This window comes from Phodopus roborovskii, unplaced genomic scaffold (assembly GCF_943737965.1).
Source record: "Phodopus roborovskii unplaced genomic scaffold, PHOROB, whole genome shotgun sequence".
Lineage (NCBI taxonomy): Eukaryota > Metazoa > Chordata > Mammalia > Rodentia > Cricetidae > Phodopus > Phodopus roborovskii.
In genome coordinates, this window is record NW_026125295.1 from 12,450,171 (window position 1) to 12,471,288 (window position 21,118).

General features: G+C 50.5%; 1 protein-coding gene across 3 annotated transcripts; it reads right to left on the reverse strand.

Annotated features, from left to right (window-relative positions):
* Nucleotides 1-3,667: 3,667 nt before the first annotated feature.
* Nucleotides 3,668-17,579, reverse strand: Cspg5 (chondroitin sulfate proteoglycan 5). 3 transcript variants are annotated; one of them, XM_051203600.1, is made up of 5 exons: nucleotides 17,250-17,579; nucleotides 15,548-16,652; nucleotides 12,325-12,513; nucleotides 10,167-10,323; nucleotides 3,668-3,839 (listed from the first exon to the last, which is right to left on the reverse strand). In XM_051203600.1, exons 1-5 carry the CDS (start codon nucleotides 17,344-17,346, stop codon nucleotides 3,678-3,680), a joined length of 1,710 nt encoding a protein of 569 aa, XP_051059557.1. In that variant the 5' UTR covers nucleotides 17,347-17,579; the 3' UTR covers nucleotides 3,668-3,677. The 3 variants fall into 3 exon arrangements, with proteins under 3 accessions (XP_051059557.1, XP_051059576.1, XP_051059567.1); XM_051203619.1 differs by having other exon boundaries at nucleotides 10,248-10,323; nucleotides 17,250-17,576; XM_051203610.1 differs by lacking the exon at nucleotides 17,250-17,579 and adding an exon at nucleotides 16,813-16,903.
* Between the last annotated feature and the right edge of the window lie 3,539 nt (nucleotides 17,580-21,118).

Sequence of the window (21,118 nt, forward strand, 5' to 3'; positions counted from 1 at the left end):
AGGACAGCCAGAGTATTACACAGGGAGACGAACCACAAAACCAAAGCCAAACTAACCAAACCAAACAAAAACAACCCACCAGGACTTAACATGATCCCAGAATTCCAGTGCCACCGGGCACCTTACAGAAGCAATCAAAAAGTCAGGAAGGAACCCTCCCAGGTCTGAAGATGCTCTAATCAGTTTTCAAATACAATGTCCATCACTAAATAAAAAATAAGGCTAGGTGTGGCCATGCACACCACATTCCCAGCACTTTTGTTTGCTTATTGTGAGAAAAGGTTCCAGACAGCCCAGGCTAGCTATGTAGTTTAGTATGACTTCTCACTTCTGGGCCACCTGCTTCCTCCTGCTTCGTGCTGGGATTGGAATGACCCACCAGCACACCTAGTTCATACAGTGCTGCCTAGGACTTTGTTGTTTTTGTTTTGTGACAGGGTTTCTCTTTGTAGCCTTGGCTATCCTGGAACTTGCTCTTTAGACCAGGCTGGCCTCAAACTCACAGAGATCCACCTGCCTCTGGCTCCCAAGTGCTGGGACTAAAGGTGTATGCCACACCCTCCATTATGGTTGCACCCAGTGCTATGTATATACTAGAAAAGCTTTCTAATGCTGGGCAGTGGTGGCACACACCTTTAATCCCAGCACCTGGGAGCCAGAGGCAGGTGGATCTCTGTGAGTTTGAGGTCAACCTGGTCTACAGAGTGAGTTCCAGGCTCCAAAGCTACACAGAGAAACCATCTCAAAAAAAAAAAAAAAAAAAAAAAAAAGAGAAAAACTTTTCAACATAGGAACCGAGGAGAAGCATCCAAAAACAGAAGTAGCCAGCAGAAATAACACTTTCAGGAGCTGGAGTCAGATTGAATACAGGGGGAAAGTTCTAGAAAATTCATCTTCATTTAGTGCCTGCATTGTTACACCTGATTTTCAGCTGGCGTTCACCCCATCCTCAGTCAGCAAATGAAGGGCTGGGGATGGAGCCCAGGGTGTAGTGTGTTCCTAGTAGGTGTCCAAGCGCTGAGCTGCATCCGGGTCCCCTTTCACTTTTTATTGAGCTAGAGAGGGTCACCAAGTGTCTAGGCTGGCCTAGAGCTCACTCAACAGCTCGGGATCCTGTGATCCTCGCCTCCTGTTTCTGAAGTAGCTGGATTATGGGCCTGCCTGGAGTTTGGCCTCCTGTTAACTTCTTCTGACGGCTTCAGCCCTGTGATGGCTGAGTCTTTGCAATCTGTCCTCAAAGGCCCTTTTCAGCCCTATCACCTGAACCTCTCCTTCCCATAAAATCTTCTCACACAGCATGCCTTTTCTCAATGCCCCTCTCTTGTACCACTCTGAACACTCTGAAGGATGTCCTAGCCTTCAGAGTCGGCTTTGTTTGTTTTTAGTGCGTGTGCATGTCTGCCCTTGCTGAAGGCAGAAAACAACTTTCAGGAGTTGCTTCCCTTTCCACAACACGGGTTCTAGGGATCAAACTCAGATTGCTTGGCAGCAAGCACCCTTACCCTCTGAGCCGTCTCACGGGCCCCTTGAAGCCCACCTTCAATCTCTTTTCTGAACTCTTCCTACAAGTCTATTGAAGACACACTGTGCTCTTTGTGTCTATTTCTCAAGTGTGGACACTCACCTGTTCACACACACACAGTGGCTATCTTCCTCTTCACCTTTTTAAAGATGTCTCTCAGGGAACCCAGAACTCACTGCTTTCTGCAGGCCTGGCTGGCCAGTTTGCCTCCGGGACTCACAGTCTCCCAGCACTGGGGTTACAGAAGCGATACCATGCCTAGTTTTTACGTGGGTGCCGGGGATTTGAACTCACATCTTCATGTTTGTGCAGCAAGCACTTTACCCACTGATCAACTGTTTTTGTTTTGCTTTTGTTTTTTTGACAAGTTTTCTCTGTGTAACATCTGTGACTGTCCTGTAACTCATTCTGTAGATCAGGGTGGCTTCAAACTCACTGAGATCTGCCTGCTTCTGTCTCCTGAGTGCTGGGATTAAAGCTGTACACAACTACACCTGGTTGTACCTTGTCTTCAATAGTAGATGTGGCAGAGTATTATGGATCAAATTGTGCTCACCCCTACACAAAAGGTCATATATTGACTCCTTAATCTCCAAAGTAATGGTAGTTGGAGAAAAAGTCTTTCAAGAGCTTGTTAGGGCTAAATGCCGTGTTCAGTGATGTCCCGTTCCAGTAGAGCCTGTCTTTAAAAGAACAGGAAGGAAAAAGGCCGGGCATTGATGTGCATGCCTTTGGTCCCAGCACTTGGGAGGCAGAGGCAGGCAGATCTCTGTGAGTTTGAGGCTAGTCTGGTCTACAGAGTGAGTTTCTGGACAGGCTCCAAAACAATACAGAGAAACCCTGTTTCGAAAAACAAACAAAAACAAAAAACCACAACAACAAGACAGGTGTGCTCAAACACTTTTGTAACCCCAGCACTTGGGAGGAAGAGGAGGGAAGGTCAGGAGTTAAAAGCCAACCCTAGGAGGTTTCCACATGAGACCCCTATCTCAGGAAACAAAACCAAAAGATATGAATGACATTTCCTTCTGTTGCTAAAATTCCTTGGTTGGGGAGGGGATATGAGCAATATCTATCCTTCCATCTAAGACCCCAAAAATAAATCAAGGAATAGTGCCTTCAAAGTTCACTTTGGGAAAACCAATGAGCTTATTGGGCTCACTTACAGAACACAGGTGAAGGGTTACTCACCGGGGTAGGTGCTTCTCCCACAAATTGTGACTTTCCTGCACACTGGCCTGGATGGAACCCCTGCCCCTAGTCGCCGCCACCCCTATATATACTCTAGCTGTGGGCAATTAGGGCAGAGTTGGATACGACAGGCAGTAGGAAGCAGCTGTGCCTGCTCTCTGCAGGGTGTAAACGGTCAACAAGCCCAGCTGAGGTGACTTTTCCTAGTGAATGCAGCCAAGCTCCCTAAGATAGTGGCTGCTTGGCTTGGAGGATGGTCCTGTACCCCTCTTTCCATACATGTTCCTCAAGATGGCCCAGTGAGGATACAGAGAAGACAGCTGTTGGAACGCCAGGAAAAGAGGCCTAATAGAAACCAATCCTGTGGACACCTTTACTCCCAGAGCTGTGAGAAAATGCACTACAGTCCAAGGCATGGTCTGTCCTGTTGCTAAGGCAGCCAGAGATGATGTGCCACCACTGAGAAGATGTGCGTATGTGCTTGACAGGAACCGAACGCTAGCCCTCTGCAAATCTTTCTAGCCCGATTTCAAACATTTTTAGGCACACACCTCCCATGAGAGAGGGAGGAACTCAGAACCAAAGACAATGAGCAGGCAGGAGACGCCATGATACTAAGAGAGTGGACAGCTTTTTAAAAAGTTTTATTTCAAGAACCTTGTTTTTTAAGTGGTATTCCAAAAAAAGGTGGGTCAAAGTACAAAAAAAAGTCAGTTGAATAACAGCAAAGGTTTAGAAATCCCAGCTGCAGAAGCAATGCACAGACAGCACAGACAAAAACGATCCAATATATGCAATCCTGCTCAGTTTCTTTGCTTATTTTAAGTGTTTCCCCCTCCTACAAAACACATCGGAGCATGCCATGAGATCAGAAAAAGAAAAGCTTAACAAATGGTTCTGAGAAGCCAACTGTACAAGAGGAGACAGTGGCCCCCCTCCCCCACCCCCCTTCCCTCATCCTGTTTCAGGTTAGGTTATTCTGGAGACAGTTCACCTCCAAGTCAGCTTGGTCACCCTTGCCACCCTCAGGCTTGGGTGACATGGAGTTCTGGATGTTAAAGGACTCTTCCTCTTTCAGACAGGACTTGAGAGCTTCCTGGATTTTGTGGGGAGCGCTGGGATCATCCTAGAAGAGGAGAGAGTGGGGGAGGGTTGTCGGGAACAAAGAAGACAGGCAGAAGAACCAAAGCAATCTTGTCAGGCTTCCCTAGGTGGCGGAGGGTGAGGGCGTGGCGGAGGTGCTGAACGGGGGTGGGGGGGGTGAGGAGAGCCTGAGGGGCTGACCTGAGGAGCATCGGCCAGGGAGGAAAGTCATCTTCATAAGACTCACTGGTAACCTCAGCCCTAGGGATGTGGATTCAGGGCTAGCCTTGGCTACATAGCAAGTTGAAGACCGGCCTGTACTGTGTGGGGCCCTCTCAGAAACAAACAGGCAGGCAGACACATACACATGTAATGAGATTATGAATGAGTTTGCTTCAGGCCATGCATCTTTTCTCACAAAGAGACATGAGGGAGAAACAGGTCCACTCTGTTTGTTTATTTACTGGCAGAGTCTTACTATGCAGCCCCGGCTGGCCTTGAACTCACAGAGATCGGACTCCCTAGTGCTGGGATTAAAGGCATGCACTGCCATACCTGGATATTTATTTTTTAAAGATTTTTTTCCCCAGAAAATATTTTTTTGTTGTTGTTGTTTGTTTGTTTCAAGACAGGGTTTCTCTGTAGCTTTGGAGCCTGTCCTGGAACTCACTCTGTAGACCAGGGTGGCCTTGAACTAACAGAGATCCGCCTATCTCTGAAAATAAGTATTTCATTATTTTTCCTAGTTATGTGTATGTATGTACCGTGTGTGGGTATGTGTACCAGAGTGTGGTGTCTGCAGAAGCCAGAGGCCTTGGGCTTCCTGAAACTGCAGCTGGAGGTTAAAGACTCCTGGGCCTCAGTCGTCCGAAGTGCACCTGCTGGAGACATTAACTCTGGGGCCTCCCACATTCTTTGTGAGCCCAAGGTCAAGCTGAGGGTTCAGAATGCACCTTGGAGGTCCACCTGTGCCCAGAACAGGCACCTACCCTTGGCTGCATTTGCCTGTTAAGGGTTTACGGGAAGCCCACACCTGCACAGGCCTCCGACTTCACATTCTGACCACTCAGAGGGTTGCCATGGCAACTCCTGCTCCATTCCTTCCCATGAAGCCCACTGCAGGGAGGATGCAGTGGGACTCCTCAGCCTCAGCTTCTCTGTGCCCAAGTAGCCATTGTAAGTGTCCTGACTCTGCTGGTTACACAGACAGGCTCATGTTCATCAAGAAGGGTAGAGACGGGGCTGGAGAGGCGGCTCAGTGGTTATGATCACTTACAGTTTCTTCCAGAGGACCCAGGTTCGGTTCCCAGCACCCATGTTATTCCAGCTCCGGAGGATCTCATAATCTTTGCTCTCCTTGGGTACCAGTCAAGCATGTGGCACATATAAACTCACACATGCACATACATATGTACCCTTTAAAGGGGAGAATATTCTTATCTCACTAGATATCTTCTATTTGTTTGTTTGAGATCGGGTTTATCTGGGATTACAGCGTGCGCCACCACCTCCTGTTGGATTTTTGTGTTTTGTTTTGATAGGGTTTCACTGAATCCCTGGCTGTTCAAGAACTTTCTATGTAGACCAGATTGGCCTAGAGTTCACAGAGATCCATCTGCCTTTGCCTCTGCCTCCCAAGTGCTAGAATTAGAGGCATTCACTATCACCCTCAGGTTAGCTTAAAAAGAATACTTAGTTATCTGCATGTGTCTGTGAGTGTGTGCACACCTGTGCTGCATGTGTCTGTGAGTGTATACATACGTGTGTTGCATCTGTCTGTGAGTGTATGCCCACCTGTGCTGCATGTGTCTGTGAGTGTGTGCATACCTGTGCTGCATGTGTCTGTGAGTGTGTGCATACCTGTGCTGCATGTGTCTGTGAGTGTGTGCACACCTGTGCTGCATGTGTCTGTGAGTGTGTGCATACCTGTGCTGCATGTGTCTGTGAGTGTGTGCACACCTGTGCTGCATGTGTCTGTGAGTGTGTGCACACCTGTGCTGCATGTGTCTGTGAGTGTATGCACACCTGTGCTGCATGTGTCTGTGAGTGTGTGCACACCTGTGCTGCATGTGTCTGTGAGTGTATGCACACCTGTGCTGCATGTGTCTGTGAGTGTATGCACACCTGTGCTGCATGTGTCTGTGAGTGTATGCACACCTGTGCTGCATGTGTCTGTGAGTGTGTGCACACCTGTGCTGCATGTGTCTGTGAGTGTATGCACACCTGTGCTGCATGTGTCTGTGAGTGTATGCACACCTGTGCTGCATGTGTCTGTGAGTGTATGCACACCTGTGCTGCATGTGTCTGTGAGTGTGTGCACACCTGTGCTGCATGTGTCTGTGAGTGTATGCACACATGTGCTGCCTGTTTGTGATGGACAGAAGGGGCTTCAGGCTCCTCATTTACCACCCTCCATCTCTTCTTTGGAGGCGGGGCAGAAACCAGACTCTAGTTTTCTCATCTAAACCGGAAGCCAGCAAGTCCCAGCCATCCTCCTGCCTCTGCCTACCTTGGAGCTAGGATTGTCAATGTGCATGGACAGCCAGCTTGCTATGGGAGTGCAGGGCTCAAACTCCAGCTCTCATCTCTCTAGCTCCTGTTTGTGTAAACCTTTTAAAGTTAATTACTGATATTATGGGGGGTTGTGCCCCAGTGCTCACATGGAGGTCAGAGGGTAATTTGTGGGAGTTCGTTCTCTCTTTCTACCACATGGATCCCTGGGATCAAACTGAGGACATCAGGCTTGGTGGCAAGCACTCTCATTTGCTGAGACATCTTGGCAGCCCTGTTTGTTTTTGAGACAGGGTTTCATGTTGCCCAAACTGGTTTTGAACTTAACGTAGCTAAGGATGAACATGCACTCTTAATACTTTTATTTTTGCCTTTCACATTCCAGAATCACACCATGCTCAGCTTCCTAAAGACAATTCTTACTATGTAGCCCAGGATGACTTCATGATCCTTCTGCCTCAGCCTTTCCAAGTATTTGAGTTATAGTTAAGTGTCACTACATAGTGGCTCATTCTGCTTTAGCCACTTTCAAAGTTCAAGATAGGGGCAGGCAGGAGATATATACCAACTCTTAGTTGATAGTGCCTGCCCAAAATGCAGGAGACTCTTCCCTCCACTCCAGAAGGGTGAGGTAGTCTGAAAAGCCAAGGAAAGCCCACCTGGCCTACAGCCACCTCTCCTCTTAAGAACCTGGTTTCTGGTCCCTGTGGAAGCCTCATCACATGCTCTCGGGGCAAACTGTGGGAAAACTGTGATGGGTGACTTATAAAGAGTGCCAATGTCACAAAGGTGGAGAGGCCACCCCTCAAGGGCTCAGGGCCTGCCAACCAGTCCTGGCGACTCAGGCCTGTGATCCCAGGGGGATGGCAAATTCAAAGCCAGTCTGAGCTACTGAGAAAACTGCCTTCTGGGCCACGGGGTTGGGGGAGCAGGCCCGAAGAGGATGAAGCAGGGGTTTGCTCCCAGACAGGGATCTCAAACAAGGTAAAACCTCCTGCAAAGAGTTAAGGTAGGGTTCCTTCAGCCCAACTGTCTCTTCCAGAGCTGGTCCTGTCCTGTTAAGTCCAAGGTCACCGAATGCACAGCAGATGGGCCATCTGCCTTTGACTTGGCAGATGTACCTGGCCATGAGGGAACAGGACAGACACTTGGCATGCACCCCAAGAACCACTGTGGACCCCCTATTCCCAGTGTCCCACCCTAGCCATATGGGCACTCCATGCCCAGGGGTAATGTGGGCTCAGGCCTGGGTCCCCCCACGTCCAGATGCAAACGTCTGAGGCAAAGGGCAGCACACAGACAGGTGCAGTCTGGGAAGCAGGAAAGATTTAAGCAAGAGTCAAAAGTGCTAAAGGGTCCATGAGGGGAACACGGGCGAACAGAACGCCCGGGAACCCTCTCAGACCTTCAGAGGACCCAGGGGTCCCCTCCCCTTTGATTAGACTGGTAAGCACACAGCAGCTGAGGGCTGGGCAGTCCACCTGTGGGTTTCAGGTGGTTCCATTCAGACTGTACAGCTGAACCTTCCTACATGTTCTCCAACCCTCTCCCTCAAGTCATCTTCAGGAGAGCTGCTCAGCCGCACAGACTGTGAGCTGTGTCACAGGTGACAATGTCTTACTTTAGCCCAGAGCAGCAGAGGTCTTAAAATGGTGCAGTCTCTTTAGAGTATGACATACGGAGTTTATGGCACAGGTAGGAAGATGGCCAACTCTAGTTCTACAAAGAAATAACCTCTATATTAAAAATTATAAAATTGGGCTTGTGAGATGGCCCTGTGGGTAACGGTGACTGCTGCCAAGTCTAATGAACTGAGTTTGAACCCTGGAACTCAAATAGTGGAAGGAGAGAACTAATTCCCTCATGTTATCCTCTTGACCTGAACAGTGAGATGAGATACTTGCACCCATACACATGCAGAAAGAAGAAGATGCTTCTGGGTGCAAGTCCAAGGCGCGCGCACGTGTGTGTGTGTTTGTGCACGCATGTGTGTGTGTGTGTGTGTACATAGTGTACATGTAGGGGCCTTGGGTTGATCTTTGGTGTAACTCCAGCTGAAAACTACCTTCAGGACCCAAGAAGAGCCAAGAGACTACCATGGCTTGGTCCAGCCACTTCTCCGAGGGCTGACCAACTACTGTGTCAGCCAAGACCACAGCCCCTCCTTAGGCAGGTCCAAGGCAGCTATCCTGCTCTCTGCTGCTTTCAAAGCTGGGTCTCTCAACCCTGACCTCCCCACAGAGCCCAGCTAAGAACTGCAGGCTCACGCAAGCACAGCTCTAGGAGGAGCTGTTTCCTCCATCCCTTTCAGAAGGGTAAGGAGTCCGTGTGAAGCTGCCAGAAGCAGCAAACCTTCCTGAGGGCATTTGCACTGTTAGGCGGGAGCAACTCCACATTGGTCACATCTGCTGCCACATTGTACAAGCTGGCAGGTCCAACAGAGGATCTGAGAGAGAGAGAGAGCCTGCACACACCATCATTCTCTAGTGATCTAGAAACCCTGACTGAAGGTACTTCACGGACCAAGCTATCTTCCCAGTCCTTTTGTTGTTTATATATTTATTTACTGAGATAGGATCTCAATATGTAGTCCAAGTTGGCCTCAAACTGTCTTTCTCTCTCTTCCAGACAAAGTCTCAAGTGCTGATTGAACTCATAACTGTCCTCCTGCCTCATCTTCCCAAGTGCTGGGATTACACTGTGAGTTAACACAGTCAGCTTCAGATAGGAAACATTGCTAACTTACAGGAGGCATCCCTGGACAGAACGGTCTAGACTATTATGGAGCAAGGAGTCCTGACTCCCTAGGTCTAATCAAAACGTTTTTCAAACCTCTGCTTCAGAGTCATTGCCCAGTCAGAGCATCTCGGCCAGTCCCTGCCTCTGTGCAACTGTGATCTGTATCCTGACAAAGTGCTCATCTGGAAACATGGAGCCTGCGTTGTTTGTGACACTCTTGGATCTAGACATGATATAATTTGGTTTGGATGGCTCCTGCTTTATTTTTAAATTCTCTGATAGCATCCAGTATTATACTATGGGCTGGTCAGTTAGCCAGTGTCTTTAGAACATGGTCCATTGTGACCTGATCGGTAGGTTCAACTAATAGTGTGAACTTACCCTTCTAAGAGCAGAATTACAAGCAAGGTGTGGTGTACACACTGGTAATCACATTTAGGAGACCGGTGGGAGGATCAGGATTTCAAACCCATCGTAGGCTACATAGCAAGTTGGAGGCCAGCCTGGGCTACAAGAGACCCTGCCTCAACTCTAGCTCCCTCAACCCCACCCCCAAAAGTCAGTCATGGTAGTGCTTCATGCTTACGATTCCAGGAACTGGGAGATGGAAGTAGGAGAGTCCATGGCAAATTCAATGCTAGTCAGTGATATAGGGAGGGTCTATCTCAAAAACAAAACAACAAAAACAAACAAAAACCCCAAAAAACAACAACAACAACAAAACCCAGCCCTGTCTACACAAGGATCAGAATTACTCTAGACTAATAATAATTCTAACAGTTTCTGTGCTCATCTCAGACCCATGAGCTAGCTGCTACGGGGCCTCAGAACACACCAAGGAGCATCAGGGCGGTCTCCATTGGCTTCAGGGACCACCAGGAAATTGTCCAGCAATGCAAGGTAAAAGACAATGACTAACTTCCAAAGGGCAGATGAAGGTTCAAATTAAAAGCCATTCGAGAAGACTCCAGTGCCTGAAACAGCCTGTCGGAGGAGTGATGCCCCAGAATGCTCATCCCACCTTCCTTGACCCACTGGGTTGCCCTAAACTGACTTCCTACTCTGAGATGGGGCCAGGGCAGAGACATGCAAAAGGGGGGATGTGAAGAAGACAAGTTACCTGACAGACAAGGTTATCATAGTGAGCCAAGGCACGGGCATGGGGGGAGGAGACACAGGGGGTGTCGCAAAGTTTCCTTACATTTGGATGAGAGCCCTCGGCAATGGTGGAGAGGGAGAAGTTATCATTGTGGAGTTCAGATGGAGTCCGGAATTTGCTGGAAGGACAGGAGAGGGGAAATGTCAAGTGATCGAAGCAAACTGTAGTAGTAGCACCAATGCCTCGGCTTCATTGTTGAATACCGCTTTATACCATCAATACAGTAAGATGCACCAAGACTTGACCACCATTGGGAACAAACCAGCCACGTAAGCCAATCCAATACTTTCTTGTCCCCTGGGATTTCTATACTTGAAGTAGCACGTTGGGACTTTAAAGAACTGCCAATGATATGAACAACTATGATCGTGTTTGTGCATGCCAGGCAATCACTACTGTATCAAGACAACCATCTGGCCAACAGTGATTGTGCGATGCCAGCAATTGTAAGACACAATCCAATTTCAGAGACGCTAATATGTGGGAAGAAATGTGTATCTTAGAATCAATAACTGTCAGTAGCATCTGCAGGGCTCAGTGCACATGGCATTCTCAGAGCAGTGACCCCCCTTCTCCGGCAACCGCCATCAGCAGCTGCCCTGACTGAAGAGGCCCTATGATCCAGCTCCCTGCAAACCCATTGCTTTGGTGGAGCCATGGAATGAGGGGCCAAGGGCCCGGCTTGTGTCCCTCTGGAGTGAGCATGTGCACAGATTTGTGTCCCTGCCTCAATGCACAGGGACAAAGGAGGAGGCCCTTCAGCCCCAGGGCGGTTAGCTGCAAGGTCACGGGGCTGCCGCTGTCTGCACAGTGCAGGTCTTTACCCAGCACAGGAGCAACAGATGGCGTTTTGTCTTTTTCCCAGGACCTAGGGAAAGTCCTTCAGTCACATTCTCTGGAGGGAGGCTCAGGCCAGTGGGGTCAATAGGGCGGGAAAGGAAAGCAAAGTGAGCCCAGTGCTACATAAACTGTCTCGGGTCCCAAGGAAGCTGGGCTCGTAGTCTCCTGGGACACTTTCAATAGGGTTTTTACTTTGCTTAGTGATGAGAGAGATCTTTTCCTAGTGCTTAAGGTCACATCTGAGTGTTAAAGGTGTGGGTCAGCTCTCAGATGCACAGCAGGCACAGCCCAGAGAGCCTGTATTCCTGCGTGGTCCTTAAAGGACACAAGAGTTAACCCCGACATTCTATCATGCTGGGATCGGATTGAGCGGCACTTGTGTGTGTGTGCGCACAGGTGTACACAAGCCTGAAAATATGTATACAAAACAGGTTCAACTTATTAAGAGTAAGGAGTAAAGGGCGGAAGTGGACAAGGACCAAGGGGACTATTGCAGACTAGGGTACGCTCTCAGAAGATGAAAATGAACAATGGCAAACAGACTGTTATAGGGCATGCTTTCAAGGGTGAGTCTTTCCCTTATTTTTTATTCATTTTTGAAAAAGGGGCTTACATAGCTCAGACTGGCTCCAACCTCCCTATGCAGCTGAGGTTGACCTTGACTTTCTGACCCTCTAGCTTCCCTCCATCTTTCCTGAGGGCTGGGATACACGGTCACACCCTGTTTACATGGTGCAATGGAATAACACGGTAATTTTGAGTAGCTTTGAGTATTGGAGGCAAGCATCCTACCAATGGAGCTAACTCCCTAGCCTAAAGGGTGAGCTTTTAAAAGGCAATGCAGTGTGCCAATAACATCTCTCTCCTCAGCATCCACTAAGGAGGAGGAGGAGCTGACATTAAATGACAGCAGGTCTGAAGGGGCTGAAGTTACTCCATACTGATTTGTGAGCAAAATTATTTCGCTGGTCACTGGGTGTCACTGGAGACAGGGAGGGCAGAGTGAGTGTAGTAATTTATTGAGTTAGGGACATGGTGTGGGCTGGAAGCCCTCTCATTAGCATCCTTTCCTGGGTTTTAGATGCTGGAGTGTGGCTGGCTGACAACTGTGCAGGCCCAGGGCTTCACCTGGCACATTTTACATATGAATAGATAAACTTGGGTGAACTTTGAGCATGAGCCAAAGGGCTCGGGAACCCGTGCGAGCAGCCCTCCTAGGCACAGCCTTGGCTGGGACAGGGTGCCTCTGCCTGGCAAAGGCTGCAGGGTACACACTTACTTGGTCCTCCGCAGCTTGGTATTCTCAGTCTTGAGCAGATAGAGCTTCTTGGCAAAGAACACGGTCATCATGAACAGTAAGAGCAGTACAAGAGCCGCTGAGCCAATGGCCACGCACATCACCTGGAAATCGGTGATGATGGACTCACAGCGCATCCCCTTGTGCCAGATGTAGTCCTGAGTGTTACACCTACAAGGACAGAGGGACTCAGGGCTTAGCCACAGCAAGAGCTCAGCTCAATAGCCTGCTCTGAGGACTGACTACGGGATCACAGCCTCCCCAATCCAAGCAGATCTCCTCACTGTCTTCACCCCAACTTTACAGCTGTGAAATGGGCCAGGTGAGCAAAGCCGGGAAACTGAAGGAAACTCTTAAGTTCCATGAGTGTTAAGTGATGGGAGGGAAGGGAATCCTAGACTTCTGCCTTGCAGGGGTTCCCAGAATTCTGCCTGCTCTGGCTCGGGGTGGAAGATGATGATGTGACTCAAGGCGAAGTACTGGGACCTGCCCTGCACCAGTTCACATGACACTGGCACACTAAGATAGGTGGGTTTTCTCTTCCTACCCCTACAGCCCCAAGTTCTGCCCCCAAAGCTTCTCAGGACTGTGAGAACTAGCCTGCCAACAGAGGGCTTTTCCTCCTTTTGTTGAGTGACTTTCTCCTGCCCTTGGGGACATTCCCAGGCTCCAACTCTTCCAATGACATTGCTGTTTCCATGGAAACCAGGCTGCTTCAAAGAGGAAAGATATAGAAGGATAGAGGCAGGCAGAGGAGGGAGGACACGAACCTCGGTGAATGGCAGGCTAGGAAAAGAGGTACAGAGGTGAAATTATGCGAAGTGGCTACCTCACACCCAGAATGGGGTGGGGAGGAGTGTCTAATAAGGGATTTGTGTTTTCATCTAAATCTCCTGGCAATGGGAGGTACAGACAATCTGTGTAAGGTTGCCAGGGAATGCAGACCCTTCTATGTGGGGGCCCTCTCACCCAGTGATCTAGAAAAGTTCTCCATAGCTCAGATCCTCTCCTTGCAGCGGGCCAGGGTAACGGAGACAAAGGCACGCTGCAGTCTGCAACGAAAGACTCAGCAGTCTCCTGTGAGTGGAATGTAAAACAGTTTGCCAGCAGCCACCAGGCCTGGGTGTGCAAAGCTGAAGCAGGAGCCTGGGGAGGGAGGTCTAAGTGTGACCTTGGGTCAGAAGCTAAGCAGGGGGAAGTGGTATAGGCCGTGTGGAGAAGTCCTCCTGTTGGGGAGAATGGCCATGTGGACCATGAAGGAGGACAATCTTTCTCCTACTGGAGAATTCCCCGAGAGAATCAGGAGTTCTGGGCACTTCCACAGACCTCCAAAGGCAGCCAGAGCTCCAGACCTCACACTGTGGCGGGAAGCTCACTTTGAAGGTAAAAATGGCAGGCCTCCAGGAGGATAAAAGATGATTTTGCCAACTCTGCTGTCCCCAGCCTGAAGTCATCACTATAGTTCTTCAGACTAAAGACAGAATAAACTCACAGAATCTCTTACACCTTTGGTGGTCTTTAAACTGGCAAGTTCTTTCTAATACCCCACAATATTTCTTTCTTTCTGTTTTGAGTCAGGGTGGCTTCAAACTTACTATGTATATAGCTGAGGCTAGCTTTGAACTTCAGTTTCTTTTGTCTCTGCCTTGAAAGTGCTGGGATTACAGTCACTAATTACTATGCTTTTCCATCACTATAATTTTTTGGATCAAGAAATTACTCTTGGGAATGGCTGGACAACTCCTCCTATAACTATGTAGTTATATCCTATATGGGTGCTCCTAGTGCCACGACCATCATCAGACAGAGCTGGAACACAAGCTTCAATGCCAGGGTGCTATAGCCAAATCTTAAGTGCTTAATAATCAAGGAACAAAAAGAAACACTGAGATACTTAAAAGAGAGCCATGGCTGGGTGTGGCTCAGGCACACGATCGATCCTGGGACTTGGGAAGTAGAAGGAGGGGTTTAGGAGCTCGAGGCTATCCTTGGCTACACAGGGGAATTCAAGGCCAGCCTGGTCTAAGAAAGGACAGCTGGGCAGTGGGAGGCAGAGTCAGATAGATTTCTGTGAGTTCGAGGCCAGCCTGGTCTACTAGAGCTAGTCCCAGGACAGCCAGGGCTACGCAGAGAAACCCTGTTTCAAAAAACAAAACCAAATGGACAACAACAAAAAACACTCCCCCACCCCAAAACCAACCAACCAAACAAACGAGACAAAAAGCAAGAAAGGACTGAGCATGGTTCCTAAAGCCCAGCTCTAGGAAGCAGAGTTCAAGGCCAACCTGATCTATAAAGTGAGTTCCAGGACAGCCGGGGTCATACAGTGAGACCCTGTTTCAAAATGAATAAATAAATAAATGAAAGAAAGAAAAGAGATACGTGGAGAACAGAAACACTCCTCAGAGGTCTAGTAAGAGCAAGACTGTGTTCTCCACTGTGTAAAGAATCACCCAGAGAAATCCTGTCTCAAAAAAAAAAAAAAAAAAACAACCAACCAAACAAACAAAATGGCCCAGGCCACCCTTGATTTCAATCCTTCCACAGGGAGCTGTGTTTTCCATCAGGTAAGTGAAGGGCATTCCCAGAGATGAGGTGCCTGAAGTTCCTGATGAGATGTGGGATGGAAGCTTTAGATGATGTCCTTAGGGATATCTAAACTCTTTTCTTTGAAAACATTATACACTTGACTATCCCAAAAAAGGTAATCTCCAATTACCATCCAATCAAGGACACTGACAGATGGCAAGGTTTTGTGAGAAGCTTCTGCTTGACTCCACCTGTGAGTGTGGCTGCTGTAGGGGCTGTCCTGGGGTTGCATTTTGACTTTTCATGCCCACACCGGCTTCAGAGAAACTCTCTGGCCAAATACATACAGTGAGGCAGGAACACTCTGCAGCCATCTTAACTTCCCAGCAGGGCTGCTCCCTTTACTAGGAAGGCTGCTTTCCTAAGCACTTGGAGAAACCCCCACTTTGCCTTTAAAGTTGAGTGGCCGTTTTTCACAAGTGTCCTGCCCCAGTCTCCCCAGTGTTGAGATTACAGAGGAGATGTGTACCCATGTACCCAGTGTGTTTGGGTTGTGAATGCACCTCCTCTGGGCAGCAGTGCCTCTCAAATCCTCCCCTTTGCTGAGTCTGACCCATCTACACTGCTCAGGCAGGCACTGTTTTTACCAGCCCCCGAACACCTGTCACTCCCTTACCTGCAAAAAGCCCCTATGTTTTCCACCAGGTAGCACTGGCCGCCATTGTGACAGTAACTTGGGAAGAGGTCACACACTGACCGGCAGGAACCATTGTGCCTGACAAAGCCAACTCGACACTCTGTGCCATTTTCCCCTGAAGCCAGGTCCCTGCCTGGATCTCCTGGGCGGGGCCTGAGAGAGATGCTGCTGCCGGGGACCATCCCCAGAGTATGCTGTGGAGGGACAGCATGCCACCGACTGGTGGGCTGTCCTGTCCCAGGCCCCACGCCGGGCTTCTGAGAGGGCAGGAGGAGGTCATTTTCATCTTCCAGATCTCCACCTCCCACTGCATCCTTATCCTCCTCCTCCTCTTCTTCCAAATCATCATAGAAGGATGTGGTGGGGTAGAAATCCGACTCATCAAAGGGGGTGAAGTCATCATATAAGTCAAGCAGGCTCCAGGAAGGGGTCTCTCCTTCGGTATCAGGGTGATGCTCTGAGGTTCCTGGTGAGCCTGGGAAGCTGCCCATGTCTGTACCATGACCCTCGCTATCCAATCCTTCAAAGTAGTCGATGTCAATTGTATCTGAGGCTGGTTGGGTCTCTAGAGTGCCTTGAAGGGGATAAGTGGGTTCTGGCCCTTGAGGGTCAGGTGTGCTACCTCCCAGGTTCAGCCACACCTCCAAGGGGCTCTCAGGGAGTTCGGAGCCTGGGCTAAGCTTATCATGAGTGGTGGGCAAGGGAGGCCCACTGGCTTCAGTAGCCTCAGGGATGGCAGGGGGTACTGTAGACGACCCAAGAGCCTCATCAGGAGCTTGGAGCGTAGCTGGGAGGGTCTGGGCGTCACCACTGCCAGTCTCTGAGGTCACTCCACCCAGGCCTGGGCTATCTGCCTCCAGCCAGGCAGTGCCAGTCACTGCAGCCGATGCCTCTAGTGCCTCCTCTTGCCCGACCTCAGGGCCCATCGCAGCAGCCAGCTCACTGCCGGGCGCTCTCCACGAGGTCTCATCTTCCCCAGCTGCTGGCGAGCCGGCGCCCTCCCGCGTGTCATTGGCACGCGGCTCCCATGCAAGGCCGCTCCTCACCAGCTCTTCAGCCTCGATCGCACTGCCTGCTTCGCGTGCTGTGGGAGGGCGAGGGGCAGGGTGTTAAGGTCGCGCGTGGGGGTCTGAGAGGGATCCAGTAGACCAGGGTCCACCCAGGGACACCCCTTCGGTTTCCAAGGCCACGCCCCACTTTTAAGGCCCGCCCCTGAGTCTACCTCCCAAGCCCGGGAAATACACCTTGCCTCTGGTTTCCCGCCCCCGACAACGCCCGCAGTCTGACAGGCAAGGTCAGGGTAGTCCACCAACTCAGGCTCATCCTCGCCTCATCTTCGGGACCCCGCCCCGCCCACAAACCCCGCCCACAAATCTCACCCAGGCCCCGCCCCGTCCAAGACCCCGCCCCTACCTCAAGACCCCACCCCCACCCTAGCCCACCCTGCCGTCTCCTCACAGGCTACCGGCTGCTCCCCGTTGGCCTGTGTCCCCCCCACCCCCTTACAGGTCCTCTCCTCCTCCCGCGCCCCTTTCCCGCCCAGGTCCCCGGCTGCAGGCCAGGCGGTGCCCCGCCCCCTTGTCAGGGCTTGGGGACTCCACCTGGACCTGAAGCCAGCGAGACCCTGGCCCGGGGTGGGGCGCGAGGGCTGGCTGCGATCGCGGCCGCGGTGGGTACCTACCCGGCACGGCCCCAGCGGCGAGGACGAGCGTGGCCCCCAGAAGCAGCAGCGCCGGCGGCGGCCCCCGACTCGGGCCCCCGCCTCCAGCTCGGCCCATTGCGCGGAGCCCTGGCCGCGGTGCGCGGTGCGCGGTGCGCGCGGCTTGGCTGCGCCCTCAGCTTGCCCGGCCGCCGCGCCTGCCGCCCGTCTGCGGCCGCCTCAACCCACGGTGGGCAGCATGAGCCGCCGCATGCCGCCGTCAGCCGCTGTCCTCCGCGCGCCGCGCCTCCCCGCCTCCCGCGCCGCCGCTGCCGCCCGCCGCCGCCGCCGCCGCGCTCGGCGCCGCCCCCACTCCGCCCGCCCCGCTGCACGTCGCGTTGACGCCGGCCCCTCTCGGTCCTCCTGGCCAGGGGGACAGACAGACCCCCCCTGGCACCGGACGTGGAGAGGGACGGACGCGCGGCGCACAGGGGCGGCAGCAGAGCTGCGGGGGGGAAGCCGACAGGTGCACGGGCGGGAGCCCGCAGGGCCGGCCTGCGCGGCCTGCGCTCCCTGTGCAGAGCGCGCTCGGCCGAGGACCAACTAGGAACCCACCCGCCACGCGCGCGCAGGGAGGCGGGGACGTCGCGGGCTCAGACACCCGCAGGCTCGGGGCGGGGCTCGGAAGGGCCGCAGGGGGCGGAAGCCCGCGCCCCCCGTGTGGAAAGCGGCGGGGTCCCGGGTACCGACTCTCGGGTTTCTGCGCCAAGCCGATGTTCGGGGCAGGGAAGGTTCTCCCGTCGGTCTCCCAGTCTTCCCGAGAGCAGGGCTAACGTCGACAGAACCCGGCAAGGAGGCGAATACGACGGCCTAGGCTCTAATCGGATCAGACCTAATCCGTCTACAGCCAAAGCCATTAATTTAGATCTTGCACAACCAGGTCTGCCCAACGTATTACTCGGACAAGGCGTGAGACCCTCCCCAATACTTTGACTTTGCCTTGCCTTCTCTAAATCCGGGGCGGACTTTGAGTCTGTCCCTACTTCCTCAGAATGCATAGCTTCCCAGGTGACCAGTATTACCCAAACCCAAGTTCCTGGTTATATCAAGGTCTAGATCATCGCCAATGCACATAAGATGTGGCCCTTAACCCAGATTCATTGCTTATTGGAGACCTGTTGGGAAGGGAGGCAGAGAGCCATGACTTAGACATCTAGTAGTCCTCGCCTCCAAATAGCCTATTTCTTGATATCTTGTTATCGACATAAATGATTATGTCCAGCTCAGCCCAAGGACAAGAGGTGATGCTGGTGTTGATGGTCAGATACCAAATATGACCAAGATGGAGAATCCATCATTTATTTAGTTCAACACTCATTTCTCCTGTCACAACAACGCTGCAGCCTATTTCCCCAGCCTGGCAAACCTTGTGCCAGAAAAGTTCAATTTCCTATTACTGTGCCCTCTGTGAGACCCTCTCGTCCTGTTCACGCAGTTAGGCCTTTATATCCCATTCAGTACCAGGATCAGAGGTAGGCTCTGTAGGGCCTGTAGATGGCATCTATGGAGTGGCAACGAGCCACATCTGTCCCGGTTCCTTGAGTCTGGAGTTCCATTCAAGAGGGAGCCAGTATCTGCTTGTTTTCAGTTCTTGGCTGATAGTTGTCAAAAGTGGATGTTGGTGGAGGTGCTTACCTTTTTGTTCTATGGCCCGGCTGTGTGGCAAGGCACTTCATGTCTAGGGCATGGCAGCAACAAAGAGTCTTTTCTCACTCAGGGTTAGGGAGAGAACCTGCCTAACACAGACTTTAGGTTCAGTTCCTAGTACTACAAAATACATAATTGTTTTTGCTGGTAATGGTAGTTCATGCGTGTAATCCCTGTCTAGAACCAACCAGGCAAACCCCTCTATCTATCCTAGCTTGTTTTCCATCTTTAACACATTTTGTTTAACTATCCTTTTAAATTCTGGGGTTTTAATCAGTAAAACAAACATATGGTACTAAATATGAAATATCTCATTCCTTAACTATGTTCTCCCCTCCCTGGAGACAAATTCTGTTACCCTCCCTGGAGACAAATTCTGTTACCACTTAGTTCAATTGTGTGTTGGCTTGGAATTGAACCCAGGACCTTGTGCACAAAAGGAAATGTGCTGTCAATGTGCTGTTTATCAAGCACCATTTTGGAATTAAAAACAAAAAATCAACTGTTGACATGATCCTTCCTAGCACCGAGAACAGAGTAATTAGGTGATATATATAAATTGAGCAGGGAAAAAAAAACTCATGTACCATTTGAGATGTTTTGCATGGCAATGGCTTCTACTTGCCTGTTTTCTATGGAGTTTTGGCAACTTGCTGATTGCTGATAAAGCCAAGCCATGCCACAAGGACCACTGCCATGACTGCTGCATGCATCCTTAAATACGGATAGAAAGACAATGGCTTCACCAGTGGGCTACTGTCACAGCTCTCATTTTAACTGACCAGGCAGAGTTTGGTCCAGATAGAGAACATCAGCTTGACTTTAAACCCTCAGTAGAAACACGAACACACTGAAATTTTGGATTTCCTTCTTAAAAATTATATTTATCTGAATGTGGAGGCTCTTCATTTCACCCTTTAAATATTCGTTTTTGTGTGTGTGTGTGCATGGGTGTTGTGCCTGCATGTACATGTATGTGCACCACACTATAGCTGGTATTCAGGAAGAAAGAGGACTTCAGATGCCCTGGAACTGGAGTTACAGATGGTTGCGAGCCACCATGCGGGTGCTCTACAAGAGCAAGTGCTTCTAACCTGAGACACTTCTCCAGACCCCAATTTCCATCCCTAGATATCAGAGGATAAGGATGCAGAGCAGGGCAACAGAAGACCCATCTCCAGCACAGCCCAACCTCCACTTTCATCGTGGTGTTCATGTCCTACACTCCACTCCCTTGAGACCTTATCTCCCATCCCAGGTTGGCTTCAAACTTAATACAGGACTGAGGCCAGCCTTAAATTCCCAGTTCTGCCTCTATCAAAAATTCTGGTACTACAAGCATGTCACTATGCCTAGCTGCTATGCTATTAATAACAACCACCACAGAATGACCAGGCTTGGGGACAAACTTACTTGGATGGTAATGATCTACATGAACTTACTTCCACCATTCCTGGTAGACACTGCTAAGAGCTGGGCACAGTGGCACATAGGAGGTTAAGGCAGGAGGGTCAGAAGTTGAAGGCTATCCTGGGATACATGAGGGCCCCTTTCAACAGTGACCTGAGATGGAATAAGGGATGCTACATTCCAGATGGCCACTACAAGTGTCAGTGTGAAGGCCAAAGCCAATCCCTGAGAGCTGCTTCACCTGGTAGAGCATACAAAATGATAGGCTGCTAAGAAATCAAGTTAGACACATTTCCCCCCCCCAAGTGTCAGGTGCCTACCTACAGGTTGTGGTCACTGTACTTTAAGGTATGGGTATTTTGGCTAAGGTCTTCAAACACTTAGGGCAGTGATTTCTCCTAAGGGAAAAGCTACTGCTGGTACAGGTTACATGGCTGCTCATCATGAAGCTACAAGAACATGCAAAAGTCTTGTGTGTGTGTGTGTATGTGGTTAAGGACATCTCCAATTTCACACAGCAAACAGACAGGGAATTTTCCATTTTTGGTTTCTCCAGGGGTCAGAACAGGGCAGGCTGGGCCTGGAGGGTACGAGTATTAATAGTAACTGGGTCACTGACTTTTCCCTCCTACACCTACAGGGTTTCTGTGTAGACCTGGCTGTGCTCAAACTATACAGATCCACCTGCTTCTGCCTACTGAAAGCTGGTAGTAAGGTGTGCACCACTACACCTGGCTCCATTAGCTATCACTTTTTAAATGCGAAGTTTTATTGGGGGAAGAGAGCAAAGGGAG

What these genes read in the sequence shown, in the direction of transcription:
- Cspg5 (XM_051203600.1), bottom strand. Translation starts at nt 17,346, where the DNA reads ATGGGCCGAGCTGGAGGCGGGGGCCCGAGTCGGGGGCCGCCGCCGGCG. An exon ending in CGCCGCTGGGGCCGTGCCGG is followed by an intron (nt 16,653 to 17,249) that starts GTAGGTACCCAC and finishes GCCCTCCCACAG; the next exon opens with CACGCGAAGCAGGCAGTGCG. An exon ending in ATGATAACCTTGTCTGTCAG is followed by an intron (nt 3,840 to 10,166) that starts GTAACTTGTCTT and finishes CTCCTCTTCTAG; the next exon opens with GATGATCCCAGCGCTCCCCA.